This window comes from Carassius carassius, chromosome 29 (genome assembly GCF_963082965.1).
Source record: "Carassius carassius chromosome 29, fCarCar2.1, whole genome shotgun sequence".
NCBI classification, from domain to species: domain Eukaryota; kingdom Metazoa; phylum Chordata; class Actinopteri; order Cypriniformes; family Cyprinidae; genus Carassius; species Carassius carassius.
This window is the reverse complement of record NC_081783.1, coordinates 21,779,847-21,807,451: the sequence shown is the minus strand read 5'-3', so window position 1 is coordinate 21,807,451 and position 27,605 is coordinate 21,779,847. Positions and strand designations below refer to the sequence as shown.

The 27,605-nt window shown below is 37.2% G+C and overlaps 2 protein-coding genes across 4 annotated transcripts in view; both read right to left on the bottom strand.

The window, feature by feature from the left end:
• LOC132109884 (protein diaphanous homolog 1-like) overlaps positions 1-8,905 on the bottom strand; it is a 117,839-nt gene extending 108,934 nt beyond the window's left edge. For both annotated transcript variants that reach the window (XM_059516279.1, XM_059516280.1), the window contains exon 1: positions 8,374-8,905. In XM_059516279.1, the coding sequence (XP_059372262.1) occupies positions 8,374-8,475 (102 nt within the window). In that variant the 5' untranslated portion in view covers positions 8,476-8,905. The remainder of the gene's footprint in view (positions 1-8,373) is intronic.
• A 3,859-nt stretch (positions 8,906-12,764) lies between these two features.
• Positions 12,765-15,201, bottom strand: LOC132110191 (small integral membrane protein 32-like). 2 transcript variants are annotated; one of them, XM_059516790.1, is made up of 2 exons: positions 14,555-15,201; positions 12,765-13,298 (listed from the first exon to the last, which is right to left on the bottom strand). In XM_059516790.1, the coding sequence occupies exon 2, from the start codon at positions 13,289-13,291 to the stop codon at positions 12,968-12,970; it is 324 nt and encodes a 107-aa protein (XP_059372773.1). In that variant the 5' UTR covers positions 13,292-13,298; positions 14,555-15,201; the 3' UTR covers positions 12,765-12,967. The 2 variants fall into 2 exon arrangements, with proteins under 2 accessions (XP_059372773.1, XP_059372772.1); XM_059516789.1 differs by having other exon boundaries at positions 12,765-13,303; positions 14,555-15,198.
• Positions 15,202-27,605: the final 12,404 nt, after the last annotated feature.

Below are 27,605 nucleotides of genomic sequence, written 5' to 3'. Positions count from 1 at the left end.
TATTATGGTTACCTTTTAAACTCAATAATACATCCATTCCAGACACAGAAGACTTTACAACATTTATTTACCAACCAAACATGTTAGAAGAACACAAATCGTTCCCTTTCTCTGTGTCAGACTTATGTTTATTTGTTGTTGTCTTCTAAGTAATGCCGCGAGTGGGGCTTGAGGAAGTGATGTCGCCTGCGTCTGTGCAGTGCGACCTGATGCATCCCCTGAAGCGAGACACGGGAAACAAAAATACTGCAAAATAATAATAACACGACTAAACGAAAAATGAAGAGACATTTTAGCATAGTTTTTATTTTGTAAACAACATTTAGTCTCATTTAAATTCGTCAACAATATTGCATTATACATTTAATTATAGTCATCGTCACATGACCAGCATTTACACTGCGTCTCGTCTCATTTTCAAGGTTCATTGACGACGATATTAAGTCATTATTTTCGTTGGCGGAAGCAACACTAGTATAACGCTTATTTATATGACATGTCTATTATATTTCCACAATCACACACTAGCTGTATTGATACTTTCAGATTCCTATTTACACTGAACTCATCTGCCTTTATGGACAAAAGCACTTTCTTAATGATTCAGTTGCACAGGTGCTCATCAAAAGCTACTACAATGAATTACATCATTTTAGTTTTTATGCAAAACTGTGATGCAGAACAACCAGTGATTGGCTGAAGCCTTTTCTGTTGGTTTCTCATCATCCAATCACAAGTCTGAAGCTCAGTGAATGCTGCAGCTTCACGATTTTATAGACCTGCATTTGTTTAAATCTGAAAAACCTGATCTCCTTCATGACATAATGTGACAGGAGTAAGAGCGAGAAGGTAAAGACTTCCTGTCGTTATAGCGGTTACTTCCTGAAACTGAGCAAACCCGCATCGCTAAGAAAACACACAAACAAACATCATCAGACACACGCGAATGTGAGTCAGCAGATGATCTGCCTGCTGCAACTAAACTTCACCATAATCAACAGAGACATACAGCATCTAGAACTTCGTCTGTCTATCTATCTATTTATCCATCCATCCATATCTGTCCATCAAACCATCCATCTCTCACTCAATCTTTCCATCTATCTCTCTATCAATCATATCTATCCATTTATGATCCATCTATCTATCTATCTATCATTAAAACTCAATGCTTTTATTCAGCAAGGTTACATTAAATTGATCAAAAGTGACAGAAGAACATTTATGTTACGATTTATAAATGATTAGAATTCAAACAATTCAAACAAAATGTTATTTTGAACTTTTTATTCAGAGAATCCTGAAAAATTAAATATGCAGCAGCACAACTGTTTTCAACATTGATCATAATAATAATAATAATAATAATAACAATAGCACGTTTCATGTGATACTGAAGACTGGAGTAATGCTGCTGAAAAATTCAAGTTTGCATCAGAGGAATACATTACATTTAAACAAAAACAACCCCTTTAAATAGAAAACAGGAATTTAAAATTGCAATTATATTTAACAGTATAACTATCTCATTTTTTTTTTATCAATGCAGGCTCGGTGAGCAGAAGAGACCTCTTTCACAGACATTAAAAAATAAATCTTACTGACCCCTAACTTTTGTTTGAGAAGAAAGTCTCCTACAAAACATTCTAGTTTATATTCTCTCTTTCTGACATTTCTACAAATTTCCCATTTTCTTCAACTTTCACATTCAGTTCATTAACGCGCTTCCGTTTCCCAGAATCTCTCTTTCTCCCAGCATTGCGTGGCTCAGTCACCTCAGCTGCACTTCCTGTCAACTAACTAAACACGAGCAACACCTTGCCCTGGCAAATACCACTAATAATGACTTCTTTCCATAATAAAGGGAACATAGAGACCCTGCACTCCTAAAGCACACGCTTCTGTGAAATGCATTGTTGTTTTACGAGCCGAGGGGTTCAGAGGCGTTTCCCAGACTGCATCTCAATTACACCACGTGACGTCTGAGAATGTGATCTGATTTTATAGAGCTACATACACTTATTCTTCTAAGAATAAGCGTTCTTTCTCTTCTTCTGCTCTGGCATGTGAGGTAAACACTCATAAACAGATGTAGGCGGTAGCTCTGAATCAGCAGTCATGTTTTCCTGGACGTCAGAGTTTGGCTGTCGGATAGAGGGATACACGATTATGGTCCAACACTCAGATTACTTAAGAAAACACCCTCATAATGTCTCTCCTCTGTCACCTGGACAGACAGGCTATGGCTTCTGTCAGACGCATTGGAGGCAGTGAATCCTGTTCAACTGCATTTCATATCTTCAGCATCAGGCAGAGTGACCATGCTGTCTGTCAGCATTCATGTGAACTGCAAATACTCGAAGATAACCATTCACATAGCAGACACAAATAAAGCCATGTCGATTTTAGATATTCTAAACATTACATAATTATATAGATAAAGTGATTTTCCATTTTATTTTTTGCAAAATACATAAATATATACTATTGTTCAAACGTCTGGGGTGAGTAAGATTTAATTTTTAAATAAGTTCCTTATGTTTATTCAGCGATTCATTAAATTGATAAAAAAATAATAGACATTTGATAAAGACACTTAAAATGTTACAAGAGATTTATATTTCAAATAAATGTGGTTCTTTTAAACATTCTATTCATTACAAAAAAAATCCTGAAAAAATAAATGTATCATGGTTTCCACAAAAATACAAAGCAGCATGACTGTTTTCAACAGCGATAATAATCAGAAATGCATCCTGAGCAGCAAATCAGCATATTAAAATGATTTCTGAAGAATCATGTGACACTGACGACTGAGGTAATGATGATTTAAATAATAAAAATCAGAATATTATTGTTTAGAGTCTTCTTTAAAAATTACTGAGCCTACTTTTTTTAATGTTTGAAATTTTACATAAAACAACAGAATTGCAAGCAAATATGATTTTAAACGTTGGCTTGTAAAGCATTAGTTTGGCACATGAGCTCAGGGTTTGAATTCTGTCATTTCTGATATCTGTGGGCAGCGGTGCATGCAATGTGATGCAGTTTTCCACCTGACCTTTCAAATACACGCGAGACCCATCTCAAACATCAGCGTAAGCACCTCTGTAAGCTGCAGAAGTGAATGTTGTGAGCTTCGGTCTGTCCTGAGAGGCCAAACTCAGCTAAACCTGCCAGAGACACTGAGCTGAGGGACACAAACCCTGCAAGAGGCTCATGTCGCATTATTGAGGTGTTTACACACAAACCTACTGCTCAGTGAGTTGATATTTCTCAGTGGACGTTCTGGAACAAACCATGAGCCCCGTCAAGATGAGCAACGTTACATCTGTCAGGAGACATCCGTCAGTGAAGAGAAAAACTCGATGCATTAGTGCGCGATATCATTTACATATTTGTAGTTATTGACTACTTGTAGCTACGGCTGACATACTTAAAATTATGTTTTTAGCCTCACAAAATATTGTATAGATGTATAAATAAATTGTATAAATGTATTATGTATTAGCTCTTGCATTATAATTTTACTAACAGGTAAAAATTATTTAATTAATATTTAATTTTCCACACTGACTAATACTTTGAATAAATTGTATTTAATATTTTCAGTTTGTATTTTAATTTCGCATCGCGATTCGTGGATCGATTCTGAGATTTTCGGAATGCATCGTGAATCTATTCTTCGATTCTAAGCTTCATTTTTCTATTTTAGTATTTCAACTTTAACCAAAAATGAGAAACGTTAGCTTAGCAAAAATACACAATAAATCAACCTTTCAAACACAAATGGCATTGTCGATCATTTTGATTATGTTTTTGGTAAAACTGCATTTAAATCATCACAATACTCAAAGTACTCATGGTTAGCGAGATTGTTTAATGTTTTAATAAGGTCCCATCTGCTCACCAAGGCTGTATTCATTTAAACAAACATACAGTAAGAAACTCAATATTGTGATTATATTATGCACAATCTAAAATAGCGGTTTTCTATTGGAATATATTGTAAAATGTAATTTATTCCTGTGATGCAAGGCTGAACATTTCTGATTATTCTCAATGTTTGAAAACAGTTGTGCTGCTTCATATGTTTGTGGAAACCTTGATGCATTTTATTTTCAGAATTCTGTGATGAATAGACAGTTCAAAATAACAGCATTTCTTTGAATCAAGTCAAAATCGTGTGTAACATAATGTTTACTATCACTTTGAACCAATTTAATGCATCCTTGCTGAATAAAGGTATTAAAGTCTTACCGACTCCAAACTTTTGAATGTGTTATTCTTTGACAGTGTTGAGTTATTTTTAGTTTTCTGATAACTCACGACCCAGACAGTGAGAATGTAACACCAAACATGTGCTGTTGTGCAAACACAGCCGTCGCCTAGATTTTTTTTCTTTTTAATGACAAACTGTTCCGCTTCAGACGCCACAGATCACAAGTCTAACACGCCCGAGAGGACACTGAGGGGTACATGATGACGCCAAAGACTGTTTGCTCTCTAAACAACATAAAATCCAAATGGTGTACTTATGATCTCTGGAGACGATCTGTAATCATAACAAGCAGGTAAAGGCAGGGGAAAAGGATGTGACATCATAAACTCAAAAGCTGGACCGCGGTGTCTCTCAGCAGGGGACAAATGTAAGCGGTGACCTTCGGACATTCAGCCACTGATCCAATCTCCCTCACAGAAATGACTTCCATACTAAAACACAACCTTCTGCTCATTATAGAAAAACACCAGCGGCAAGTGTGTTTGTGTGTTTGATATCCTTGCTGAAGGGAGAGTATGAAACCATTGAGAGGGCAGATGAGAGACAAGGACGCTCGGTTCCAGACCCGGAGCACAAAACCGTTCCACGCCACTGAACACACTTTCAAAGGAAGCATCTGAAGGCCTGACCATGACCTCACTTTGACAAAAACTAAAATGCTGGACTTTAAGACCTTTCAAAACTACAACTGATGCTAAATAAACACAAGAGAGCTAAACACTGAACTATTAGAGCGGACTTTAAATCATCTAAACTCCAGATACAACACAAGGCCTCTTAAAATACAAACTCAGCTTTGAGAAAAGCATCTACTTAGGCCCTGTTTACACTAGTGCGTTTTTGCTTTAAAATGCCATTTTAAAAACACTGGCATTTTCACTACGCTTCAGAAACGATCTCTGTCCACACATGCAGGTACAACCATAGATATGTATACATTAGATGACCTATTATTTAGGTGAATGCGACAGGCCTATCAGTAGCAGATGTGCAGATGCTATATATAAGGACATGGTCTGATGATCATACTCATGATTTTTCTAATAAAAAAAAAAAAGATGTCTGGATAATCAAGTAAAGTTACATCGCTTCAGTGCAGTTACTGTCCATCTTGAAATTAGGGCTGGTCCGAATACCATTTTTTTGAGCTTCGAAGCTTCGGTAGTAATCAACTATGAATATTCGAAGCTTCGGATGGAGGGGCTGAACATATTCTTCTCTCTAATAAAGGCAGGAATCTCTGTGTATGTCTGTTTGCATTAATGTCAAGAACCATTCATCCAATCAATTTCACATGTTGCGGGTGTGATGCTGCGGACTAAAGGGAGTGCACTGTTGCATTTTGGTGCACATAAGTGCACATAAACACACACAAAACTCAAGCACATAAGGAGGGAGGGATCCTAGCAGACCAATCACAGCGCTTGTGGTCCGCGTAGAATTGACGTGCCGTTAGATTTTTGGGGAGGTGCACATCAGGGTACGATGTAAGGGAGTGCGTCTATAAAGAAAGGTTTATAATCGTGCCACGCTGTACCAGGCTCATGTGGAAATACAACAGTAACGGTACCTGACAGTCATTAGAACCATTCGGCCCGATAGAAAAAAAAATGGCTATATTCAAACGTGAATGAAGACTGTAATCTGGGGGATGCCAGGTCTTTAAAAAAATAAGATTATTCAAATCTCAAAATTGAAAATCAAATACCAACCCACCAAACAAATATTAAAATAATTGAATATTCTGGTCCAGCCCTACTTGAAATAGTGCTAACTACACAAAAGGTATTCTTATGTTTACTGGATAAAAATCTGTAAACATTTCACAGCAGAAAGACACATGAAGTACAAACTAAAGTTGGATGTTTGTACAATTAAACTAAAAGACCTTTTAAGTGCTAAAAAGTCTGAAGAACCAATCAGATGACTGAAAGCATGGAGTAGATTGTGTGCAACAGGTTTAACAGAAAAGTTTTAAACATGTTGATCGTTTAGAGGCCTTAGAAATGTGAGTATCAAATGCAATACAGTAGACTTTATAGGGTTAATGAATAATAGTATGGTGTTTTGGTGGTGAATCTATCAGAAAAAAAGCACTCTGCATCTACCAGACAGAAACCCCATGTGTTCTCACATACAGTGATGGTTTACGGTTTCCTCACATCAGTGTCTAGAGTTTCACTACAACACACCAGGTGTGTTTGGGACTCTATGGAAACACTGTCTAATGATGCAATATCAGTTTTCCATCAGAACGAAGGCTTGTTTGGATTAGCATGGTACCATCTTACTATATTCTGCATAAAATATCCTACTACATCTGCCAACATGTGCAATTCACTCAACTTGACCTACCATTTCCATGTGATGGAAACCTGGCTGATTTCTCCAATTAAAAGAATAGTTCAAACAAAAATGAACATTTGCTGAAAATTTACTCTCCCTCAGGCAACTCCAGATGCTGATGAATTTGCTTCTTCATGGGAACCGATTTGGTGAAATGCAGCATTACATCACTTGCTCACCAATGTATCCTCTGGGTGCCGTCAGAATGAGTCCATACAGCTGATAAAAACATCACTATAATCCACATGCAATCCACACAGCTCCAGTTCATCAATTAACATGCTGTAAAGCCAAAAGCTATGTGTTTGTATGAAAAAATAAAAAAATCCAGTCTTAAACTGTTTTTGCATTTAAATGGTGCTTGATCTGTGCATATTTCTCTACTGAAATCAGACAACTTTTGCACTGGAGGAAGCGTTATTATGGATCATAGACTCATATTTTAGTTGAAAGCAACACTTTAAGGTTAAAATACCCTCCTGATGGATTTGTTTGCTACAAAAATGGAGCTTTTCACTTCACAAGATGTTCACTGATAGACTGCAGTGGTCTGGATTACCGTTTGGACTCTCATTCTGACGGCACCCATTTACTGCAGTGGATCCATTGGGATGTAATGCTAAATGTATCCATATCGGTTCCCATGAAGAGACAAACTCATTTACATCTTGGATGGGCTGAGGGTGAGTAATTTCTTGGCTGAGCTATCTCTTTAATGTAATGAGGTTTCTTCACAGTCTCTGATATGGTGTATTATCAAGTATGTAATATAACCAGTAAGTTTTTTGACCAGTAAGTTCTTCAAGCTATGAAGTACTTAAAAAGAACAACAACCACAAAAACATACTTTTTTAATACTCGTACTTTTTTCCACACTACATGTAAAAAAGTGGATGCGAGGGAAGGCGAACAGGAAGTTCAAAAAGTTTGCAGCTGGAGAGACGCTGGTGGGCGTGGCTTGAGTCTTGACGCGAGTGCCCTCCAAACACCCCCATCTGCTCGAGCTCCAGGACTCCTTTATGACGTCACAGAATTCCCTCTCATTCGCTCATCCCGCTTTTCCAGTTCCACAACTTCCACGTGTTATTTAACCAAAGGCAATAAAAATCCTGTTCCTGAATCTGTTCTGTAATCGATGCCCTCTGCGAGTGACAGATAGCACGCAAGTCAAAATGAAACGGTTACGCTATAACCGCTCTAAAACAACATTCCACTTCAAAAGTTACATGAAATCACTTCGAAACAGAACGTTATTACAGTCAGATTACAACGTAAGCGCTCCATAGAGAAACATTTCATTTAGCAGTGAAACAATGTTCCATGTCGCGGTAAAATTGTTTCAAAGTAGGTTATGATTTTTTACATTGAACTCCATAGAATCACCACGGTCTAAAAACATACTTTATATGTTACTATCAGATGTGACAGTTATCTAACAAGAAAAAGTAGTTCAGCGTTACAAGTGTTTGAGGTCCCTTCCTGATAATTTTAACCCTTTGAAGGAACAGTGTAATGCTTTAAAACACACTTCACACCCGACATCCTCATCAGAGAAGCCGAAGCACGGAGAGAGAGAGCTGCAATACTTCTTAAACTGAACAGAGCTTCATGCTTTCATGTAGGAAATGTGAATTCAAACATCAATGGGTTTAACAAACAGCCTGTTTAAAATCATAAATCTGTTTACCAACACCCTGACGCTTCACTACAGTACTGACAGCACAACAGGAGCAACAGACACTTACAAACTTCTTCTTTCCGTCTCCTTCGTCATAGTTCTTCTTGCTCTTCTTCTCCTTGTCTTTCCCACTTTTGGGAGCACCACCAGATGCTGAGTTTGGATCCATTTTTGTTCTGTAAAATCACTTCTATTCGTTAAACGCCCGCTCAGGGCGTCTTGACCCGCGGCCTGGTGCTGCTGCGCGCCGCTTGCCCGCGCTCGTCCTCCGGCACAAAGGAAAAGGAGGGAAGTTTGAACCCTGAAGTCCGGATCGCAGAAGTGTGCTTGTGTCGGACCTTTCGCGACTCGATACGCGCCCGCGGTGATCCCCGCGCACAAGTTTTCGCGTCCGCACGCGCGTTTTGCCGCAAGTTTGTCTCGATCACGAGTAAACAAACCACGCGTTAAGTCTCTAAACCTAAAGATCCGCGCTGTCAATCTATAGAGCTGTCACGGATGCCTCCGATGACTGATAAAAAGTCCTGGCGAGTCATGGTAAAGTCCTCAGATCGTAAGAACAACCATGAGATCAGCTTGAGTTAGTTTTCCTCTCTCTCTCTCTCTCTCTCTCTCTCTCTCTCTCTCTCTCTTCCTGTGTGTGTTGGCCTGAGCAGGTCAGATGGGCGGAGTCAGCATGCGCACAGACACACACCTGAGTGGATCACACACAGGTAGACAAACACCGACCCCTACAGACCCCTCCCTAACGTGTCAGTCATCTAAAATATGAATTATAAATTGCTTTAAAAACGTTAAAGATTGTCATGCATTGTGTGATACATAAAGCTATCCTCATAATGGATTATTCAGATGTTAAAACTGACTTCCCAAAATGTTTTTACAATGATTAGGCTGTGATAGCATCTTTATAAATAGTAAAAAAAGTGTATTATTTAAAAAAAATAATATTTCTATTCAGCAAGGATGTTTATTTAATCAAAAGGGAAGGTAAGGCATTTATGATGTAATAAATACTGTTCTTTTGAATTTTCTATTCATCAAATAATCGTGAAAAAAACACAGCAAACACAGTCTGATTTTGACATTTAAACTTCATGTGATTTAAACTGTTTTATTATTGTAAGAACAAACTTATGAGAAAAGGTTATAGGTATTTATGTCATATGTTCCTGATATTTCTTAGAAAATGGTAATTCTTGTTTTTATACATAAGGCATATAAGAAAGAATATCTGATGGGGTATGGGGGCAAATATTATTTACAGTAGAGTACATTTAAATGTATAACTGTATATAGAAATTAATTAATATATTTTTATTAAAAAAAATATAATTTACTTTCTCTGTTTAATTTCCTTTCTCTGTCATTTAGTATTTTCTATTATGGAGGGTTTTTTATCAAATCAAATCAAATCAAATCAAATAAAATAAAATAAAATAAAATAAAATAAAATAAAATAAAATAAAATAAAATAAAATAAAATAAAATAAAATAAAATAAAATAAAATAAAATAAAATAAAATAAAATAAAACCTCTGTTTTATTTCTAAGCGAAGCACGCCACCTGCTGGTCAGATGATTATCCGTGCTGGGTGCACATTTAAAAGGCAGGAAAACTTCATTAAGATTTGCCTACTCGTTTCTTATTTGTCCTATTAACAGGTAAAAGCAGAACGGATCCTGATGAATTCATTCTGGTTAAGGCACATTAAGACCATTTCTTTTTGCTCATCTTTCCAGTGTCAGTAACTTTAATGGCAGACAGGAACACTGGAGAGAAGCCACTGACAGTTGACTGAATCAGTAGTGTTATTCAGCGGTGTGTGTAATGAACAGTCCTCGGATAGTTACAGCTGTCTGTCATAAAGAAACAAAAAAGGAAAGAAAAGCTATTTGCAGATAGTGCATCCACTTCTCTCTTTAAGCGAATGCAGAATATTTCCTCCTGCTCTGCATAAATCAGTCTGATATTGTCCTCAGTCAGTCAGTCACGGCGTGTTTCTTTGTAAATGTGCTGACTCAAGCCAATCCAGTTTCACACCGAGTCATTATCATCTACTGCACACACACCAATTTACCCAAACTCTCGTCTAAATCCCACCAGTATGCAAAAAACCCAAGGAAATATCAGGCGCCTGTGACACTGAAGGGCCCCGGACTGACAGAATGTATGGTAATGATGGCTGTTGTGAAGTAATGAGGACATTCTCTGGCTTTTCAAACAGACACGTCTATTGTCTTTATGACTGCAGATTAACCCACAGACTAACGCTAAACATTTTTAGAAATATTAGTATTGTTAGGAAGCAGTTTCTCTGTTCAGAGCAGGGAAACAAAGAGTGTTTGTGATGCTGAATACAGTACAAACTGGTGTACAATAGTGTTTTTGTCTTAAATGAATAAAAGCACAAATAGCCGATGGGAAATATTGAATAGGTAAAATAAACTCAGAAATAATTAACACTGCATAAACAAGAGCTTGTTTTGAACCCATCAGATGGCTGGCCTTTATAAAACCCTTTTAAGAGTTTCAGGCCTCTTTAATATAGTTGAAAGTTTGCTTTAGATGATCTGGGGACATTTTCAGCAAAGTGTAGCTAGGTCAGAAACTCTCTCACACTCGCACACACACACACACACACACACACACACTGCCACTGATCTGTGTTTTTTTGAGGACTGTATATTATACCTCAAAACAGTTTGTGTCAAAGGCCAGTAGTCTTTGTGAGTTGCACGGTAAGGCTCTTGAGGAAAGAGGCACATCCATTTGTCTTTGTTTCATATTATAGAGCTGGCATCTGTCTTATCGAGTCGCACCTGATTCTCTGCATCTGTCATCACGGCTTTGGCGCATCGGATGTAGATTAAGACAGATATCAGATTGATTTGTATCTCTGCTGGCGCTGGTGGCTTATGTAACTCCTGGAGAATAAAATAACTGTCAGACAAACATCGATAAATGATTGAGGCTCAGCTGAGTGGAAGTCAGACTAATTACTGCTGGACTTATTTAGCTGCTGTGTCTCACTGGACACAATAACGACGTTTCACAGGATTTGAACCTTAAACCTTTAGCTCAGATCTTTAAAGGAACAATTCAGCACATAAATTACAATCCTGGCATCATTTACTCACCCGAATGACTTACTCACTTCAGAGGAAAAATGCTCAAACCACAGTGTTGTTATTGGTAACTAAGACTATTCGGAAATTTCATTATTAAACAATAATTTAAATTAAGAACAATCAAAAGATTTGACAAATTTGGCAACTACTGGATATAAAAAAATTGATGTTATAAAATTACTAATAATAAAAAAATAAAAAAAAATAAAAAAAAAAGTTAAAGCTGATTAAAAATAAAAATGATTAATTTATAAATACATTAATTAATAAAAAATACAAAAGTTCATAAATTGCTAAAATTAAAATGAAAACTGAAAATTTAAAAATAAAAGCTTATTCAAACTTTGAATACATACTATCAATTAAAAAACGAATAGAAAATGATGACAAATTATAAAAAATAAAATGTAAACTGAAAACAAAATACAAAATAAATATATTAATAAATACTATAAAAATAAAAATAAACTAATTAACGAAAGCACAAACAAAATGACTTAAACTAAATTAAATTAATCAAATATTAATATATTCTATAATAGTATGTAAATAATATTAAATAATGAAGACTGGAAATGTTGCCTTGGAAACCAAGTACAAAAAAATTTAAAATAATAAATTACAACAAACGTATTCAAACAAATTAAAATGAAATCAGAAAATACACAAATAAAAGCTTATTCAAACTATTAATAAACAATATAATTAAAAACAAATAAGAATTACTAAAATTATTAAAACTAAAATGTAATATAAAAATATGAATTAACTAAATAATAATAACTAATAATAATAACAAAGCACATAAAAAATACGAAAATTAAAATTAAAACTGAAAATATAAAAATAAAAGCTTTAAAATATTAATAAATACTAAAATCATGAATAAATAATACTTGAATAAAGAAGATCGGAAATGTTGCCTTAGAAATAAAAGAAGTTTAAAAAGAATCACTAAAACTAAAACTTGAATAAAAATAAAGCTAAATTGAAATATATCTAAAAAATAATAACAAATAAAAAAGGAGAAAAGCACATACTACAAAAACATTTCAAACATTCAAAATAAAAACTGAATATAAATAATATTAAATAACAGATTTTAAAGTTCCTTTAACTCATGCGTGTGAAACTCAAAATGTTGTGTTCAAGTCATATGTGTTTAAAAAAAAAAAAAAAGACACAAGGATGAGTAAATGATAGCCTCCAGGGCATACCTGTGTGCTCAGTTAAAAAGCGGCAGAGCTGAGATGATCTGCATGTTTGCGTCTTCTCATCACAACCTCCACCCGTGATCAATATCAGCACATTTTGCAGACACGGACGGTCATGAATGTGAGATTTAATCATCGTTTAACATCGTACAAGAAAATAATCTCTTACATAACGCACATGATGATAAAGCGTATATGGACAGAAAAGGCCGTGCAGAAGTACAAAACAGTCATTATATACAGACGGATCGATCACACGGGTGAGTCCAGCTTCAATCTGGTTCTCTTTAGCATTCAAGTCAGGGCTCAAACGGGTCACTTGTAGGAGCTGCGGGCCTCTCGCAGTGAGCGGTCGTAAGGCATGGAGGCGAAGAAAGAGTTCCTCAGCTGACAGTTGATGAAGAACACGATGAGGAGGACCAGCAGGAAGAGCACTAGGCACATCACCACATAAGTGGCCAGGTCCGGTTTGTCGGGCTCGCCCTCTCGCAGAGCGCTCCCGCGGCCCGTGGGCTTCAGGAGGGCCAACACGCTCACAGACCCTTGGGACACGTTCAGAGGCGCCGGCGTGTGTGTGATGCTCATCAGATCGAAGTCTCGCGCCGCTGCCGTAGAGTTCAACAGCATCTGCCTCAACATGATGAATCTAGACTGAAACAGACCAATACACACTATTCATACTAGTACAGAATTTAACAGTTATTCTGTACACTCTATGCATGCACTTATTATATTTAAAAATCTGTTTTTTAAGTATTGTCTTTATATTTCATATGTACATAAAACTTTATTGAATTTTTCTTTATTTTTTAACTTTACGCTATTATTGTGTTTTTATCTTGTAGAAATGACACTGGGGCTAGTTGTCACGGGGTCTGTATGTCAGATATATATTAGTTTCTTTAGTCAAATTGTACAGATGCTTGTTTTTTTTTTTTTTTTTTTTTTTTTTGCAGTGGTTTTGTGTGTTTGTCATTTTTTTGTGACTTGTATTCTCTAATCTACAAACCCAATAATATCATATGATTATTTTATCTGTTGGGAGAACAACTGATCACATTAAAACCACACAGACATAAAAAATGAGGACACAACTCACTATATAATGAAGATATGACTGAACTGAAACACTGAATGTGCTTTCAGGACCAGAGTGGCTGTTCTACTTACAAGGCAAGTTGGGGCAAGTTGTCACATGTTATTTATTTACTGCTGTTTTGTGAATTTAATTTCATAAGCCTAATTTTATTTTGACTAATTAAAACCACACTGACATAAATCAAGACGAGTCACTAATTAAGACAAAATTCACTATATAATGAATGTAGACTTGAACTGAAATGTTGAACTTATTTTCAGGACAAGAGTATTTTACATACCAGGCATGTTGTCACACGTTATTTATGCATATAGTTTTACTGATTAATTTTCATTACTGACTATCAATCATATAGCATGTAATGCATTTTAAAGGCATTCTTGTTTTGCTTTTATTACTACTGTTTTTTTTAACATTCTTCTCAATCCAGTATCAATAAACACCAGCTTCTTATTGTGACAACTTACCCCATATCATGTGACATGTTCAATGTGTGCTCAATGAACCGTTTCTTTTGTCCAGACAACAATGATTATGTTTAATATCCGTTCTTGTTTTTGTACTCAAGACAAGATCTGTGTCTGCACAGCTGACTTTCATACAAATAAACCCAACAGGCTTTTCATTGGAATGGAAGATGTGACATCTAACCCCGGTGTCCTCTACATGTAACTTTATGTATGTTAATACACCACTGTGCGCATGAGCTCTGCAATAAAAACACTATAATGAACTGAAAGTTCCTAAGATGCGCGCTCTGTGTCTGTTGCGCGTTATTTAAGAGGTTTCGGGCTTTCGCTTACCGTCTGTGCGCCGCGGACAGCAGGGCGAAGGCGAGGAGGACGCGGCGCGTCGTTGCGTTCGCATTCCACGAACTCCCCAAGACCACCAGACCTCCAACACTCCTCAGACAGGGGCTCTGGTCATCGGCGCTACATCCATAGATGGCTCAATCAGTCTATCCATGTCCCGCATGTATGCTTTTCCATAGATTTATGCGCTAGCGGAGAGAGAAGACCTCTCCGATCACACCGACGGATCCAAATGTCTCCAGATAAACGCGCAGTAAAGGTCAATAACAGCGCATGACTGGTTCTCAGTATCCTCGCACACACAGAATCACTCCTTTCCGACAGATTTCCATGGTTTGGACCCGCGCCCGTCTAACCAACATCCCGTCGCTTGTTTATATCCAAGGAAAGTGGCTCTCCACACGCACATTCGTCATCCGCGACCTAAGGTGACTGGAGTCGATCGATCCGGTTCGGCTGGAGAGGAAGAGTATTTACGAACAAATAAAAGAAACATAGAAACTAAATAGGATTCACGAGCAGTTCTCTGTGCGCAATGGAGATGGAGACGCGCTTATTTTTCTCCCGCTCTCTTTCCAGACAGACTCTTCAATTTGAGACAAAATGAGTGGAAGAGTTTCAGGAGGGTGCGGAATGTCTCAGAGAGGTTTTACCAGGAGAGAAAGAGAGAGAGAGAGAGAGAGAGAGAGAGAGAGAGAGAGAGAGAGAGAGAGAGAGAGAGAAACATGCAGCCCATCAGTTGAACCAGCCATTTAAAGGGAACATTTGAGACGCTGATGTCATTAACTCTCTGGTGTTGCTCGGTCATTTTAGACCTAACATTTAATTATTTATTGATTTATTTAAAATTTTAATCGAAATGTAAAAAAATCGCTATCGGTATGGTAATAAACTAGATGACTTTTATGGCAGTCGCAATGTGACCACAAAAAAATTAATAAATTAATAAAAAAGAAAGAAAGAAAGAAAGAAAGAAAGAAAGAAAGAAAAGAAGAAAGTTAAAAATACCACCATTGGAAATGAATGAGAGATATGCAAAAGTACAAATAATATTTTGTGTGTACGATATACGAATTATTCATGATGCAGAATAAATGTGCACAGCAATGAAGGGGTGACCCTTAAAAAAATATCAAGAGTGCACACATAATGCATATGAAATAGTGTGACTAACACAAACCATGTTTCTGCAAATGTGTGAAATAAAATCAATAATTCAGCCACAATGCAGTAAAAACACAGATACAGAGGAAAGGGTTACACTCTAAAACATCAAGAGCACAAAACAGACACACTCACACACACACACACACACACACACACACACACACACACACACACACACACACACACACACACACACACACACACACACACACACACACACACAGACACACACACACACACACACACAACACACTATTATACACATACAAATAAACTGGTGTGGCAGTAACAATATTGCAAAATTGAACCAGAAGCCTCAGGTAAGAGGTTGAAATCAAATTGATTAATCCCTGATAATGTATTTCTGTTCATTTTTGTTAACTTTTTTTTTTCAAAGTATAACTTTATTATGGCTAAAATTTTATCTAATTTTTTTAAAGGGATCATATGATGCGATTTCAATTTTTCTTTCTCTTTGGAGTGTTACAAGCTCTTGGCATAAATAAGATCTGCAAAGTTGCAAAGACTAAAGTCTCAAATCCATTTTTTTTGTTTTAAGTTAATAGTCAACCATGCCCCCACATGTCTATGTCACGATGTGGGAAGATTTGCATAACACCGCCCAAATGTTCACACAGAAATAAGGGGTAACTTTTATTCTCGCTGTTACTGCTGGTGCCATGTTGTGGAGATGCTGTGTTTCGTTGTGAAAGTTAAACAACTTCGTTTGGCCTTCCTAAAGATGACACAACTAGAAATAACTGGTTAAATTGTACTAACAACACTGTTCCAGGACAGTTCAACCTTAATATTCAGATGTGTGCAGGGCACTTTGTGGAGGAAAAGGACTGTTTCCTGTGAGAGTAGCCTACAAAGCCGGTATCTGTTTCTATAAACAGAAGTTTTGAGCAGTGTAGAGTAACTGTTAGAGCTTGTTTATCATTTCTCCGATCACAAATGCAGACATGGTTTTATGTTTATCCAGTAAATGTGTAAAAAGAAAGTATAAGTCATTATAATCAGTAATTACATTTACATTTAGTCATTAAGCAGATACTTTTATTCAAAGGTGGGAAGATCATTCCACCAGCCAGTAATGGTGAACGAGAATGCTGTGAAGGTACCACGAGGTGTCGCTCACTAGTGGATCTCAGACTTCTGGAGGGGATGTAGAATCGCAGTAATGAGTGGAAGTAGTTGGGTGCTGAGCCTGTGGCTGTTCTATATGCAAGCATCAATGTCTTGAACTTGATGCAAGCGGCATCCGGAAGCCAGTGCAAGGAGATAATGAGAGGTGTAACATGGGCTCTTTTGGGCTTATTGAAGACCAGTCGTTCCGCTGCATTCTGAATCATTTGTAGAGGTTTGAAGGTACATGATGGAAGTCCAGCCAGAAGAGCATTGCAGTAGTCCAGCCTAGAAATGAAAAGGGCCTGGACAAGAAGTTGTGCAGCATGCTCAGTTAGAAAGGGCCTGATCTGTCTGATGCTGTGCAATGTAAACCTGCAAGATCAAGCAATCTTTGCAATGTGGTCTTTGAATGTCAGCTTGATTTCTGGTGTAATTTACATTTATGCATTTAGTAGAAGCTTTTATCTAAAGCGACTTACAGTGCATTCAGGCTATACTTTTTTTTATCAGTATGTGTGTTCCCTGTGAATTGAACCCGCAACCTTTTGTGCTGCTAACGCAATGCTCTACAACTGAGCCACAGGAACACTTTGTAATTGTAGAAGAACCTAGCTAGATGGTGAAATCCTGCTGTAGAGCTGGAGTGGCAGGGAAGACAAGAAGCTCAGTCTTTGCCAGATTGAGCTGTAGGTGATGTTCTTTCATCCATGCTGAGATGTCTGCCAGGCAGACTGAGATCCGTGCAGCTACCGTTGGATAATCTGGTTGAAATTAAAGATAGAGCTGTGTGTCATCAGCATAGCAATGGTAGGAGAAGCCATGTGCCTGTATGATGGGACCCAGTGATGTTGTGTACAACCCGAATTCCGGAAAAGTTGGGATGTTTTTTAAATTTTAATAAAATGAAAACTAAAGGAATTTCAAATCACATGAGCCAATATTTTATTCACAATAGAACATAGATAACGTAGCAAATGTTTAAACTGAGAAATTTTACACTTTTATCCACTTAATTAGCTCATTTAAAATTTAATGCCTGCTACAGGTCTCAAAAAAGTTGGCACGGGGGCAACAAATGGCTAAAAAAGCAAGCAGTTTTGAAAAGATTCAGCTGGGAGAACATCTAGTGATTAATTAAGTTAATTGATATCAGGTCTGTAACATGATTAGCTATAAAAGCTTAGTCTTAGAGAAGCAGAGTCTCTCAGAAGTAAAGATGGGCAGAGGCTCTCCAATCTGTGAAAGACTGCGTAAAAAAATTGTGGAAAACTTTAAAAACAATGTTCCTCAACGTCAAATTGCAAAGGCTTTGCAAATCACATCATCTACAGTGCATAACATCATCAAAAGATTCAGAGAAACTGGAGAAATCTCTGTGCGTAAGGGACAAGGCCGGAGACCTTTATTGGATGCCCGTGGTCTTCGGGCTCTCAGACGACACTGCATCACTCATCGGCATGATTGTGTCAATGACATTACTAAATGGACCCAGGAATACTTTCAGAAACCACTGTCGGTAAACACAATCCGCCGTGCCATCAGCAGATGCCAACTAAAGCTCTATCATGCAAAAAGGAAGCCATATGTGAACATGGTCCAGAAGCGCCGTCGTGTCCTGTGGGCCAAGGCTCATTTAAAATGGACTATTTCAAAGTGGAATAGTGTTTTATGGTCAGACGAGTCCAAATTTGACATTCTTGTTGGAAATCACGGACGCCGTGTCCTCCGGGCTAAAGAGGAGGGAGACCTTCCAGCATGTTATCAGTGTTCAGTTCAAAAGCCAGCATCTCTGATGGTATGGGGGCGCATAAGTGCATACGGTATGGGCAGCTTGCATGTTTTGGAAGGCTCTGTGAATGCTGAAAGGTATATAAAGGTTTTAGAGCAACATATGCTTCCCTCCAAACAACGTCTATTTCAGGGAAGGCCTTGTTTATTTCAGCAGGACAATGCAAAACCACATACTGCAGCTATGACAACAGCATGGCTTCGTCGTAGAAGAGTCCGAGTGCTAACCTGGCCTGCCTGCAGTCCAGATCTTTCACCTATAGAAAACATTTGGCGCATCATTAAACGAAAAAATACGTCAAAGACGACCACGAACTCTTCAGCAGCTGGAAATCTATATAAGGCAAGAATGGGACCAAATTCCAACAGCAAAACTCCAGCAACTCATAGCCTCAATGCCCAGACGTCTTCAAACTGTTTTGAAAAGAAAAGGAGATGCTACACCATGGTAAACATGCCCCGTCCCAACTATTTTGAGACCTGTAGCAGAAATCAAAATTGAAATGAGCTCATTTTGTGCATAAAATTGTAAACTTTCTCAGTTTAAACACTTGCTATGTTATCTATGTTCTATTGTGAATAAAATATTGGCTCATGTGATTTGAAAGTCTTTTAGTTTTCATTTTATTCAAATTTAAAAAACGTCCCAACTTTTCCGGAATTCGGGTTGTATATGGAGAAAAGGAGGGGTCCAAGAACTGATCCCTGAGGAACCCCAGTGACCAGTTGATGTGCTTTGGATACTTCCCCTCCCCACGCCACCCTGAAAGACCTGACAGTGAGACAGGATTCAAACCAGCAAAGTGGAATCCCTGTGATTCCCACTGATTAGAGGGCAGACAGGAGGATATGATGATTCACAGTGTCAAAAGCAGCAGATAGATCCAGCAGAATAAGAACTGATTATTTGGAATCAGCTTTTGCAATCTGCAGGGCCTCTGTGACTGACAGTAGCCAGTAGCACAGTCTCAGCTGAATGGCCACTCCTGAAACTTGGTTAGTGTCCAGTTTGTTGTTCTGTGAAAGAAACAATGATACCTGGTTGAAAACAACTCGTTCGAGGGTTTTTGCTATGAATGGAAAGAGAGAGACAGGTCTGTAACTATCTGTAAGTGAAGTGTTTACTGTAGGTTTTTTGAGCAGTGGGGTTACCCAAGCATGCTTGAATGCTGTGGGGAAAAATGTGTTAATGTGTGGTGGTAAAAGTTTAGCGGAGATTGCTTGGAGAAGGTGTGAGGGGATTGGGTCTAGTGGGCATGTTGTAGGATGGCTGGAGAGCAGAAGTTTTGATCCTACTGCCTCAGAGAGGGGACAGAAGGAGAGGATGGGAGTTGTAGCAGTGGGTGTGGTTGGTTTAAAGTCCTGTGTGTGTTGTGGGGGTTACTTCTGATTGTTCTGGTTTTGTCTGTGAAGAATGTGGCAAAATCATCAGCTGTTATAGAAGTGGTGGGAGTCGGTGGAGGGGAACAGAGGAGATAATTTAATGTTTTGAAGAGATTACGTGTGTCTTGAGCACTGTTTATCTTGTTGGAGAAATATGAAGATTTGGCAGTATGGACTTCAGCAGAGAAAGATGAAAACAAAGACTGATAAATACTCAGGTATGACAGATCTTTTGATTTGCGGCATTTTTTTCTCTGCTGCCTTGAGTTGGTCCGATGCTCACGAAGAAAATTACTTAACCTGAGAGACCATTTTGAAGGCTCAGGAAACCTTTACAGATGTTTTGAGTTGATTAGCATGATTGGCATGTCACCATATTCTAATATGTTGAGATAGTGAATTAGTGGGTTTTTGTTAAATGTGTTCTAAAATCATCACAATTAAAATAGCCAAAGACTTAAACTAGCTCAGTCTGTGTGCACTGAATTTATTTAATACACGAGTTTCACAATTTGAGTTGAATTAATGAAATAAATGAACTTCTCCATGACATTCTAATTCTAATTTAGCGTCCAAACCAACACACCATACAGTAGACCTCATGTAAAGGCTATAAACCTGCATGCCACCTTTCAGTGCCGATCTCTTTTTTCCACAGCATGAGGGTAAGTTTGTATGAATTTATGAATTAACCACTTGTTTTAAAATCTTCCCAGTCTAATGACACCTGCTTTGAGCATTACAATGCACATGATAACATTTGTTAAATCTACAATAAGAAAATCCACATTACCAGCGATACTGTATAGCTACCACAAAAACGGAAGCTCAAAGACAAAATTCTAAAGATTGTTTCTCTGACACATAAGGTCTATAACATTTAGTTTTAGCCATGGGAACATATTTTATATTTTTTTCACATTTATTACATAATGTATGTTATTTGCTTGCTGTATAATCTGTTCATTGTTTGAATAGGCAATGGACATGCAGCGTTATAATTAAAAAACAACAATAACAATCTTAAAATCTCTTTCTGTTAAACGTAATCAGGATAAATACAAATTCATTCTTATTAAAATATTTTATAACATGATAACAAGGTTATGATGTCATTGATGCGTATAGTTAACAGATTGCATTAGGCTACATTGGTATGAGTGTGTTTGATTCGAGACTAGAGCGCAATTAAAGTGTTTATGTGCCAATGCCAATGTCATCTTGAGAACCGAGAAAACTTTAGATAACGGCTCATAAAAAGTACGATGACATGAATGCTTTTTAAAAGTGGGAATCTAATATTTCGTAAATATGGCGTGAACTTTTCACATTATATTCTGTCAGTAATGGGGAGCTGTAGGGACGTGAGATGCACAAGAAAAATATCACCGCAACCGCATATTTCTGGTCATTTGAATATGTAATTAATCACAAAACTATCACAAAAATTAAGTATCTTGGGGATGATTGAGGGGCACAAGAAGAATCTGGAAGGGCACAAAAAGGAATCATTATCATTACAGCACAAATACCACTTAAGTTTTTCATTAAAACCTGATGAGACAATGGAGACTTGCAGATTTGACATCTTTTACTTTCTGCTCAGAAATAAACCTGGCATACTGTATAATGTGACAGTATAATCTCTAATCTCATCAGTTCCTTTAATTAGCCTAACTGACACATTCATGCAAGTTGTCTTAACAAGTTAGCACTGTTGTCTGATGTTCAACTATGCAAACCTCTCAATGAAGACATCAGCTTCTTGAAGAGTAAACACTGTTTAGTGCTAAAGACCGTCAAGCTCATTGATATTAATGTGTTTTTAAAGCCTGAGGACACACCCTCCTTGTGGTAATCACTGAAGAACATCATATCACAGCTCAGAGGTTAAACAGCTCACCAATATTCATCAGCACCTGTCTTGAATTAGCATCACACACATGGGATTGAACGGAGCAATCAGGACAGAGTCACATTGGTTGGGTGACCCCGCTAAAGTGAACAGACGGGCGGATTGGACATGACCATAAAATGTCATTTAGACATGAAAGTGTTTATGCAGCATTAAAAGAACCGCTTACACCAAGGACAGTAACTAAGATAAAGTTTTATTAATCATTCTAGTTCTATGAGAATGGGTAGAACACATCTCAGCTATAATTATGATGCAAATGAACAAAACTGTGGAATAAAAAAAAAAAAATTCCCAGCTAATGTAGAATAAAATTCCAATCACAATCCACCTGACTTTAAAGAGCGCAAGCCTTTGAAGTGCCAGACAACAAAACCACAGTGATTTTAAAACGTCCTGCAGATGAAGGCTGTCCCATTTCGAAGGCTCCTTCAAATACGCCCATCGTTTTGCTGGTAAAGAAGGGTACAATATGCATGGACACTTCCTGTCCTCACCCACTCCAGAATTCATTGCGCACCAATGACAGGATTTTTTATTACAAATAATAAAATGAATTATAATTATATAATTAAAATTATTAACTATTGATTTATAATTATTCAAATAATCAAATTTATCTTATGATACAAATGTAAAAAAAAATAAACTAAAACAAACAAACAAATTAAACTTAAAAAAAAAAGAAGAAGTCTTTTTAGGTAGTTCAAATCACAATGGTTTGTTTTTGAGTATTTGTTTTTCTTTTGAGTTTGCTTTTAGTTAGTTATGTAATACTATAAAAATGGGGTTTGGCATCATGATTGTGTGCTTGCGATTAAATCTGCGACGGTTTGGGTGGGACTTTGATACCGCAGCTCCAGCTCATGGTAACTAAAGCACAGATTCTGACTCCAAATGAACTCATTGGTGCAAGAAGACAGTGGCAATAACCAAGGTGTTTTGGGTTGACTTGTCTATATTGGAAGGAAATAAAGACACATCATCCTTTTTTAGCTGTCCAGATGCAGTTTTGACTGCCTATGATTTTTAATTGCTTATATGAAGATTCAAAACTGCTTTTCACGTTACATTATAGTTTCTTCAAATCAGTGTTTGGTTTTTGGGCTCTTTAAAACACCACTTAACTTAAGAACCAGAAAACAAAGTCTTTTTAGAGAACAACGCTTTACAAATGCTTTGCCTGCAATTTGCATAAAACTAAAGTCCTTTTAGAATCTGTGTGTAATGTGTATAGAAGACAAAAGCTTTCTCAATCTGTCTGTCCAATCTGAATAGAACTATAATAAGCATTTCCGCCATATTATTGTGTCATCATTACGCGTATATTGTAATCTGTAACCAAAGATATTAAAAAATGTGAAAATAAAGAAAACCTGAAATGATAAACATTTATAAAGCATATTATATACAAACCTCACAATTAACTTAAAGCGGTCATGAACTAATAAATCCAAAGTTCCTTGAACTTTTAACATTTAAGAGGTCACGGTACTATTAAAAACTTACTGTAAATTGTAGAACTAAAATATGTTTTGTTAGTCTAAAAACAGCTTTTATTGAAGCCAGTCTGCCAAAATGACAGCTTGTGGAATGTGTCATTTTATGACTTAATAGTGTGACTAAACACACCTCCACAGAAAAAATCAACGCCTGCTTCTACATCGCTGCCTATTTAGCCCCACCCACCGATTTGTGCATGTAGTGTAAACAACGAGAGAGGCGAATGCAGGTCTACACAGAAACCATATGATAAAGATGGCTCCGATGACAACAGGATGCTGTACAGTGCCAAGTTGGCTTTGGTTGGCTTTTAAATAAAGTGGAAACATTTGGGAAAAAGCTGTCACGCGATTGTCACACTTTCAGCTTGAAAACATGCCAGTCTGCATTAGATGACCAGGTTAATATGCTCCAGGAAGACTTTGTCACCTCATGTAAGCATCTTACACATGAACGCTTCGCCGAAAGTGCAAAAATCTCCCCGCCACAGCTCAGCATAAATATCCTCTGGTGGTATTTGCATCTGCCGAAAGGGAAGAACGTAGCTGTAATTGCAGCAGGCTAAGGAGATTATAATTGCTTTGCAACTGACACTTTTCTTCTAAAGGGCCCATTTTGCCACCGGGAACCTTCCTGCCTCCCCCACCACAACACTGACCCATTTTTCTGTTCTTGCGCTGTCCAATTCAATCTACCTCTAATCCACTTGCTGACAAACTAAGTCGCTCGCCTTTATGAAATTCCACCTGGAGGGCCGTTATGATTGTAGAGATAGAGTGGACATGTACAGGAAGAAATGTAAGAGAGCATTTTTAGACCACCAAACAACATCTCTTTGTTCACCCTCATTAGTATCTGGCCAGGCAATAGAATTTCGCACGTATATGTTAAGAAAAAGATACCATTTTTTCTTTCGGTTCTCTCGCCCCACAAGTTCTGCATGTGATTAACCATGAAAGACGTAAAATCACACTTGAGGAAAATAGGACTCCATTACAAGAAGCGATGCACAGTCTTCCTCCTACGTTCCCGCTGATGACAGGAGCATGTTCTCGGCAGGGGAAACACGGGGTAATGCGAGATAAGTCTTCCCACCACTGGCCCGCTGACGCATTGGACTGCAGCCACGCGAGGCTCGCTAACGAAGATCCACGATTCATCATGTCAAGCTCTGGCTCTTTTCGAGGTTTTGTGAAGTTAGCATCCCAATGTCGTTTGTGGCATTGAGGTTATGAGCACAGTGTGAGTTTACAAAAGGCGCTCGTGACAGAAATGCACACTTGGAGAATGCCTGGAAACAAATATGTATGTAGAGGTGTGGCATGGAATTAGTTAAGCGCCTAAAATAGATCACGTCAGATTATATATACAGCATTTAACAGATGTACTTACTCAAAGCGGCTTATGAAAAGTGCTTTAGCATCAACATATATATATAGCATATATTTTAGAAAGTTACAACATGATGTTTTGGATTTAGACTCTGGTCTGATACAGTATATTTGTGAGACTTCAAATAATCTCTAAACTGAAGTATTAGTTTGAGAAATGTGGTGATTAGACTTACTTGATACTTATTTTCACTTTCTAGAAAATAATAAACATTTCATAGGCTGTGTTCAAAAGCTAAAAAATGCTGTCTCCACTGGCAGGATACACAGGTAAGATGGCAACAAGCCACACTGGATTCCAATGATAACATCATATTTTTAAAACAGTTTTCTTGGTTATACCAATGTTAAGAAAACATCAAATTGTATAATTTTTAACATTCTGAAACAAGATGTTAAAAAACAAATTGTTAGATGACGGTCCAACTAAGGGTGTGTTTACATGACAATATGCTAAAAATGGAAAAGTTTATCCTGTTTTTTTTTTTTTTTTTTCGAGTTAAAGTGAATGAATAAATAAAAAAACAAATAAATAAGATAAAATGTTGTGTAAATGTGTCAAATATGTTCTTGTCCATCTTTTTCCATTTTATTTTTAATTTATAGAAATAAATGAATATTGTAGATTACAATTTTCAGTTAGTTATCAGTCAAAGCTTGCTCTGTTCTCCTGTACATTATTAGCATGTGATCATAAATCAATTTGAAATAATTTTCAGGAGGCACCTTTATGTGTCTGCAAAGGAAACAAGTCATTGGCCTGAGCTTTAACAAAGCCATAGGCTTGCATTTAAGCAGGGACCTGAGCCATGTCAACCACCTGCCAATGAACTAAAAATCACTCAGACATGCATTTTCTTCATAAAATATCAAAATGTAGTTTAGATGTAGTTTGTGTTTTTCTCTGTCAATTTTGCAGAACCGTCCTGTATTTTCTGTCACAGGCCTGATGTCATGCCTGCAGCACACTGATCTCAGCCTGGTATAAAATCATCAGGGAATGAAGAATGTGATCGCTGTGGACCAGCGCTGGCAGAGAGCAGGACTTCATTTATATAACTCTGTTAAATAAACAGACACAATCCAGGCAGGATATGGAATCTCTCTCTCTCTCTCTCTCCCCATGCACGATACAGCTCAACATCGAATGCCCACTTTTACAGCAGCCTTGATTCTGGAAGTATTTTTTCTCATTCATTTTCATGAAAATGATTCATTATAGAATTGAAAGCCAAGAAATGTTCCAAAGCTCTCAGATGAATCACAACATTTGATCTGAAACGTATGTGACAATCTGAAGCTACTTATCACATAAAGCAGTCTGAATGATGCAAAAAAATCAACAACATCAATGCAATATGATACTATTGAATTTTAATTTGAAGGGATGTAAAAATAATATACAATATGGTTGAAAAGTTCGGGGTCAGTCAGTTGTTGATGTTTTTTGTTTTTAGGAATGAATGCTTTTATTCAGATTTATTCATTTATATGGATTTATTAAACTGATCTAAAAAAGCGACAGTAAAGACATTTATAATGCAAGATTTCTACTTCAAATAAATGCTGTTCTTTTAACTTTGCAGTCATCACTGAATCCTAAAAGAATTCAAATATAATGGTTTCCGCGAAAATATGAAGCTGCAACTGTTTTCAACATTGATAATAATCAGAAATGTTTTTTTATTATTTTTTTGAGCAGCAAATCAGCATATAAGAATGATCTGAAGGATCATGTGACACAGAAGACCAGTAATAATGATGGAAATTCTGCTTTTAATCACAGTAATAAAATGTTAAATATATTTAAGTAGAAAACTTGTAATACTAATTGAAATTGTAATACTATTTCATAATATTACTGTTTTTACTTATTTTTTCATCAAATAAATGCAGTCTTTGTGAGCAGAAGAGAGAAAACATCAGAAAAACCTAAAATTAGACCCAAATTTATAATGTAGTGTATATTAGACAGTAGTGTATATTAGGAATTGAATGCAAAATATTAGATTTTTGCAATGCTTCATGACAACTTCTCTGATTGGTGGATCTCTCAAATTCTCATTTGCACTGCAAAATGTTTGGTTTTGGTCTATTATGATGCATTGATGAATAAAGCTTGTGTTTGATTTTATTATCAGTTATTATTGCTACAGTGAATCCTGTATGAATCAGTTTTACTTATTCACACAGTGTGAATCAGACGAGGTTATGGCTTCTTTACGTCACCTATCAAACGCTCTCCATTTCACCTGGACTCTTTAACCGCCTCTCCTGAAACATCTTCATCCTCCTCTTCACGTCTGTCTCAGATTTTTCTCATCACACACCTGTCGTTCAGTACGGCCAGAATGCCTCGCGCTGGTTTTCATAAGACTGTCAGATCGTCTGACAGCGGAGAGAGGAGATTGGGAATGTCTGGAACTAACCCACAATTCAACATTATATAAACAGTAGAAAATCCCACCGACAGACTCAACAAACACACCCACAGGAATGGACTGGAGCGATAGGAGGATTTGGAGATGACAGATTTCATTAACAGAAGCGGTGGGTCGAGACGCTCGCGTGTCTATCGACATGCGCTGGACACCAAATCACTGACGGACACAGAGAAAGAGAATATATGCAGATGTGTGTGTTTGTTCTCTGAGCGCACACATATTTATTGTGTCTGTGCTTGTGTGAGCAGCTTTATCAGTTTGCCTATCCAAAACCACCACACGACTAGACTGATCATAGTGCATACCAAACCAGTAGCTGT

Coding starts and splice junctions, on each gene's coding strand:
- LOC132110191 (XM_059516790.1), bottom strand. CDS start 13,291: ATGTTGAGGCAGATGCTGTTGAACTCTACGGCAGCGGCGCGAGACTTC.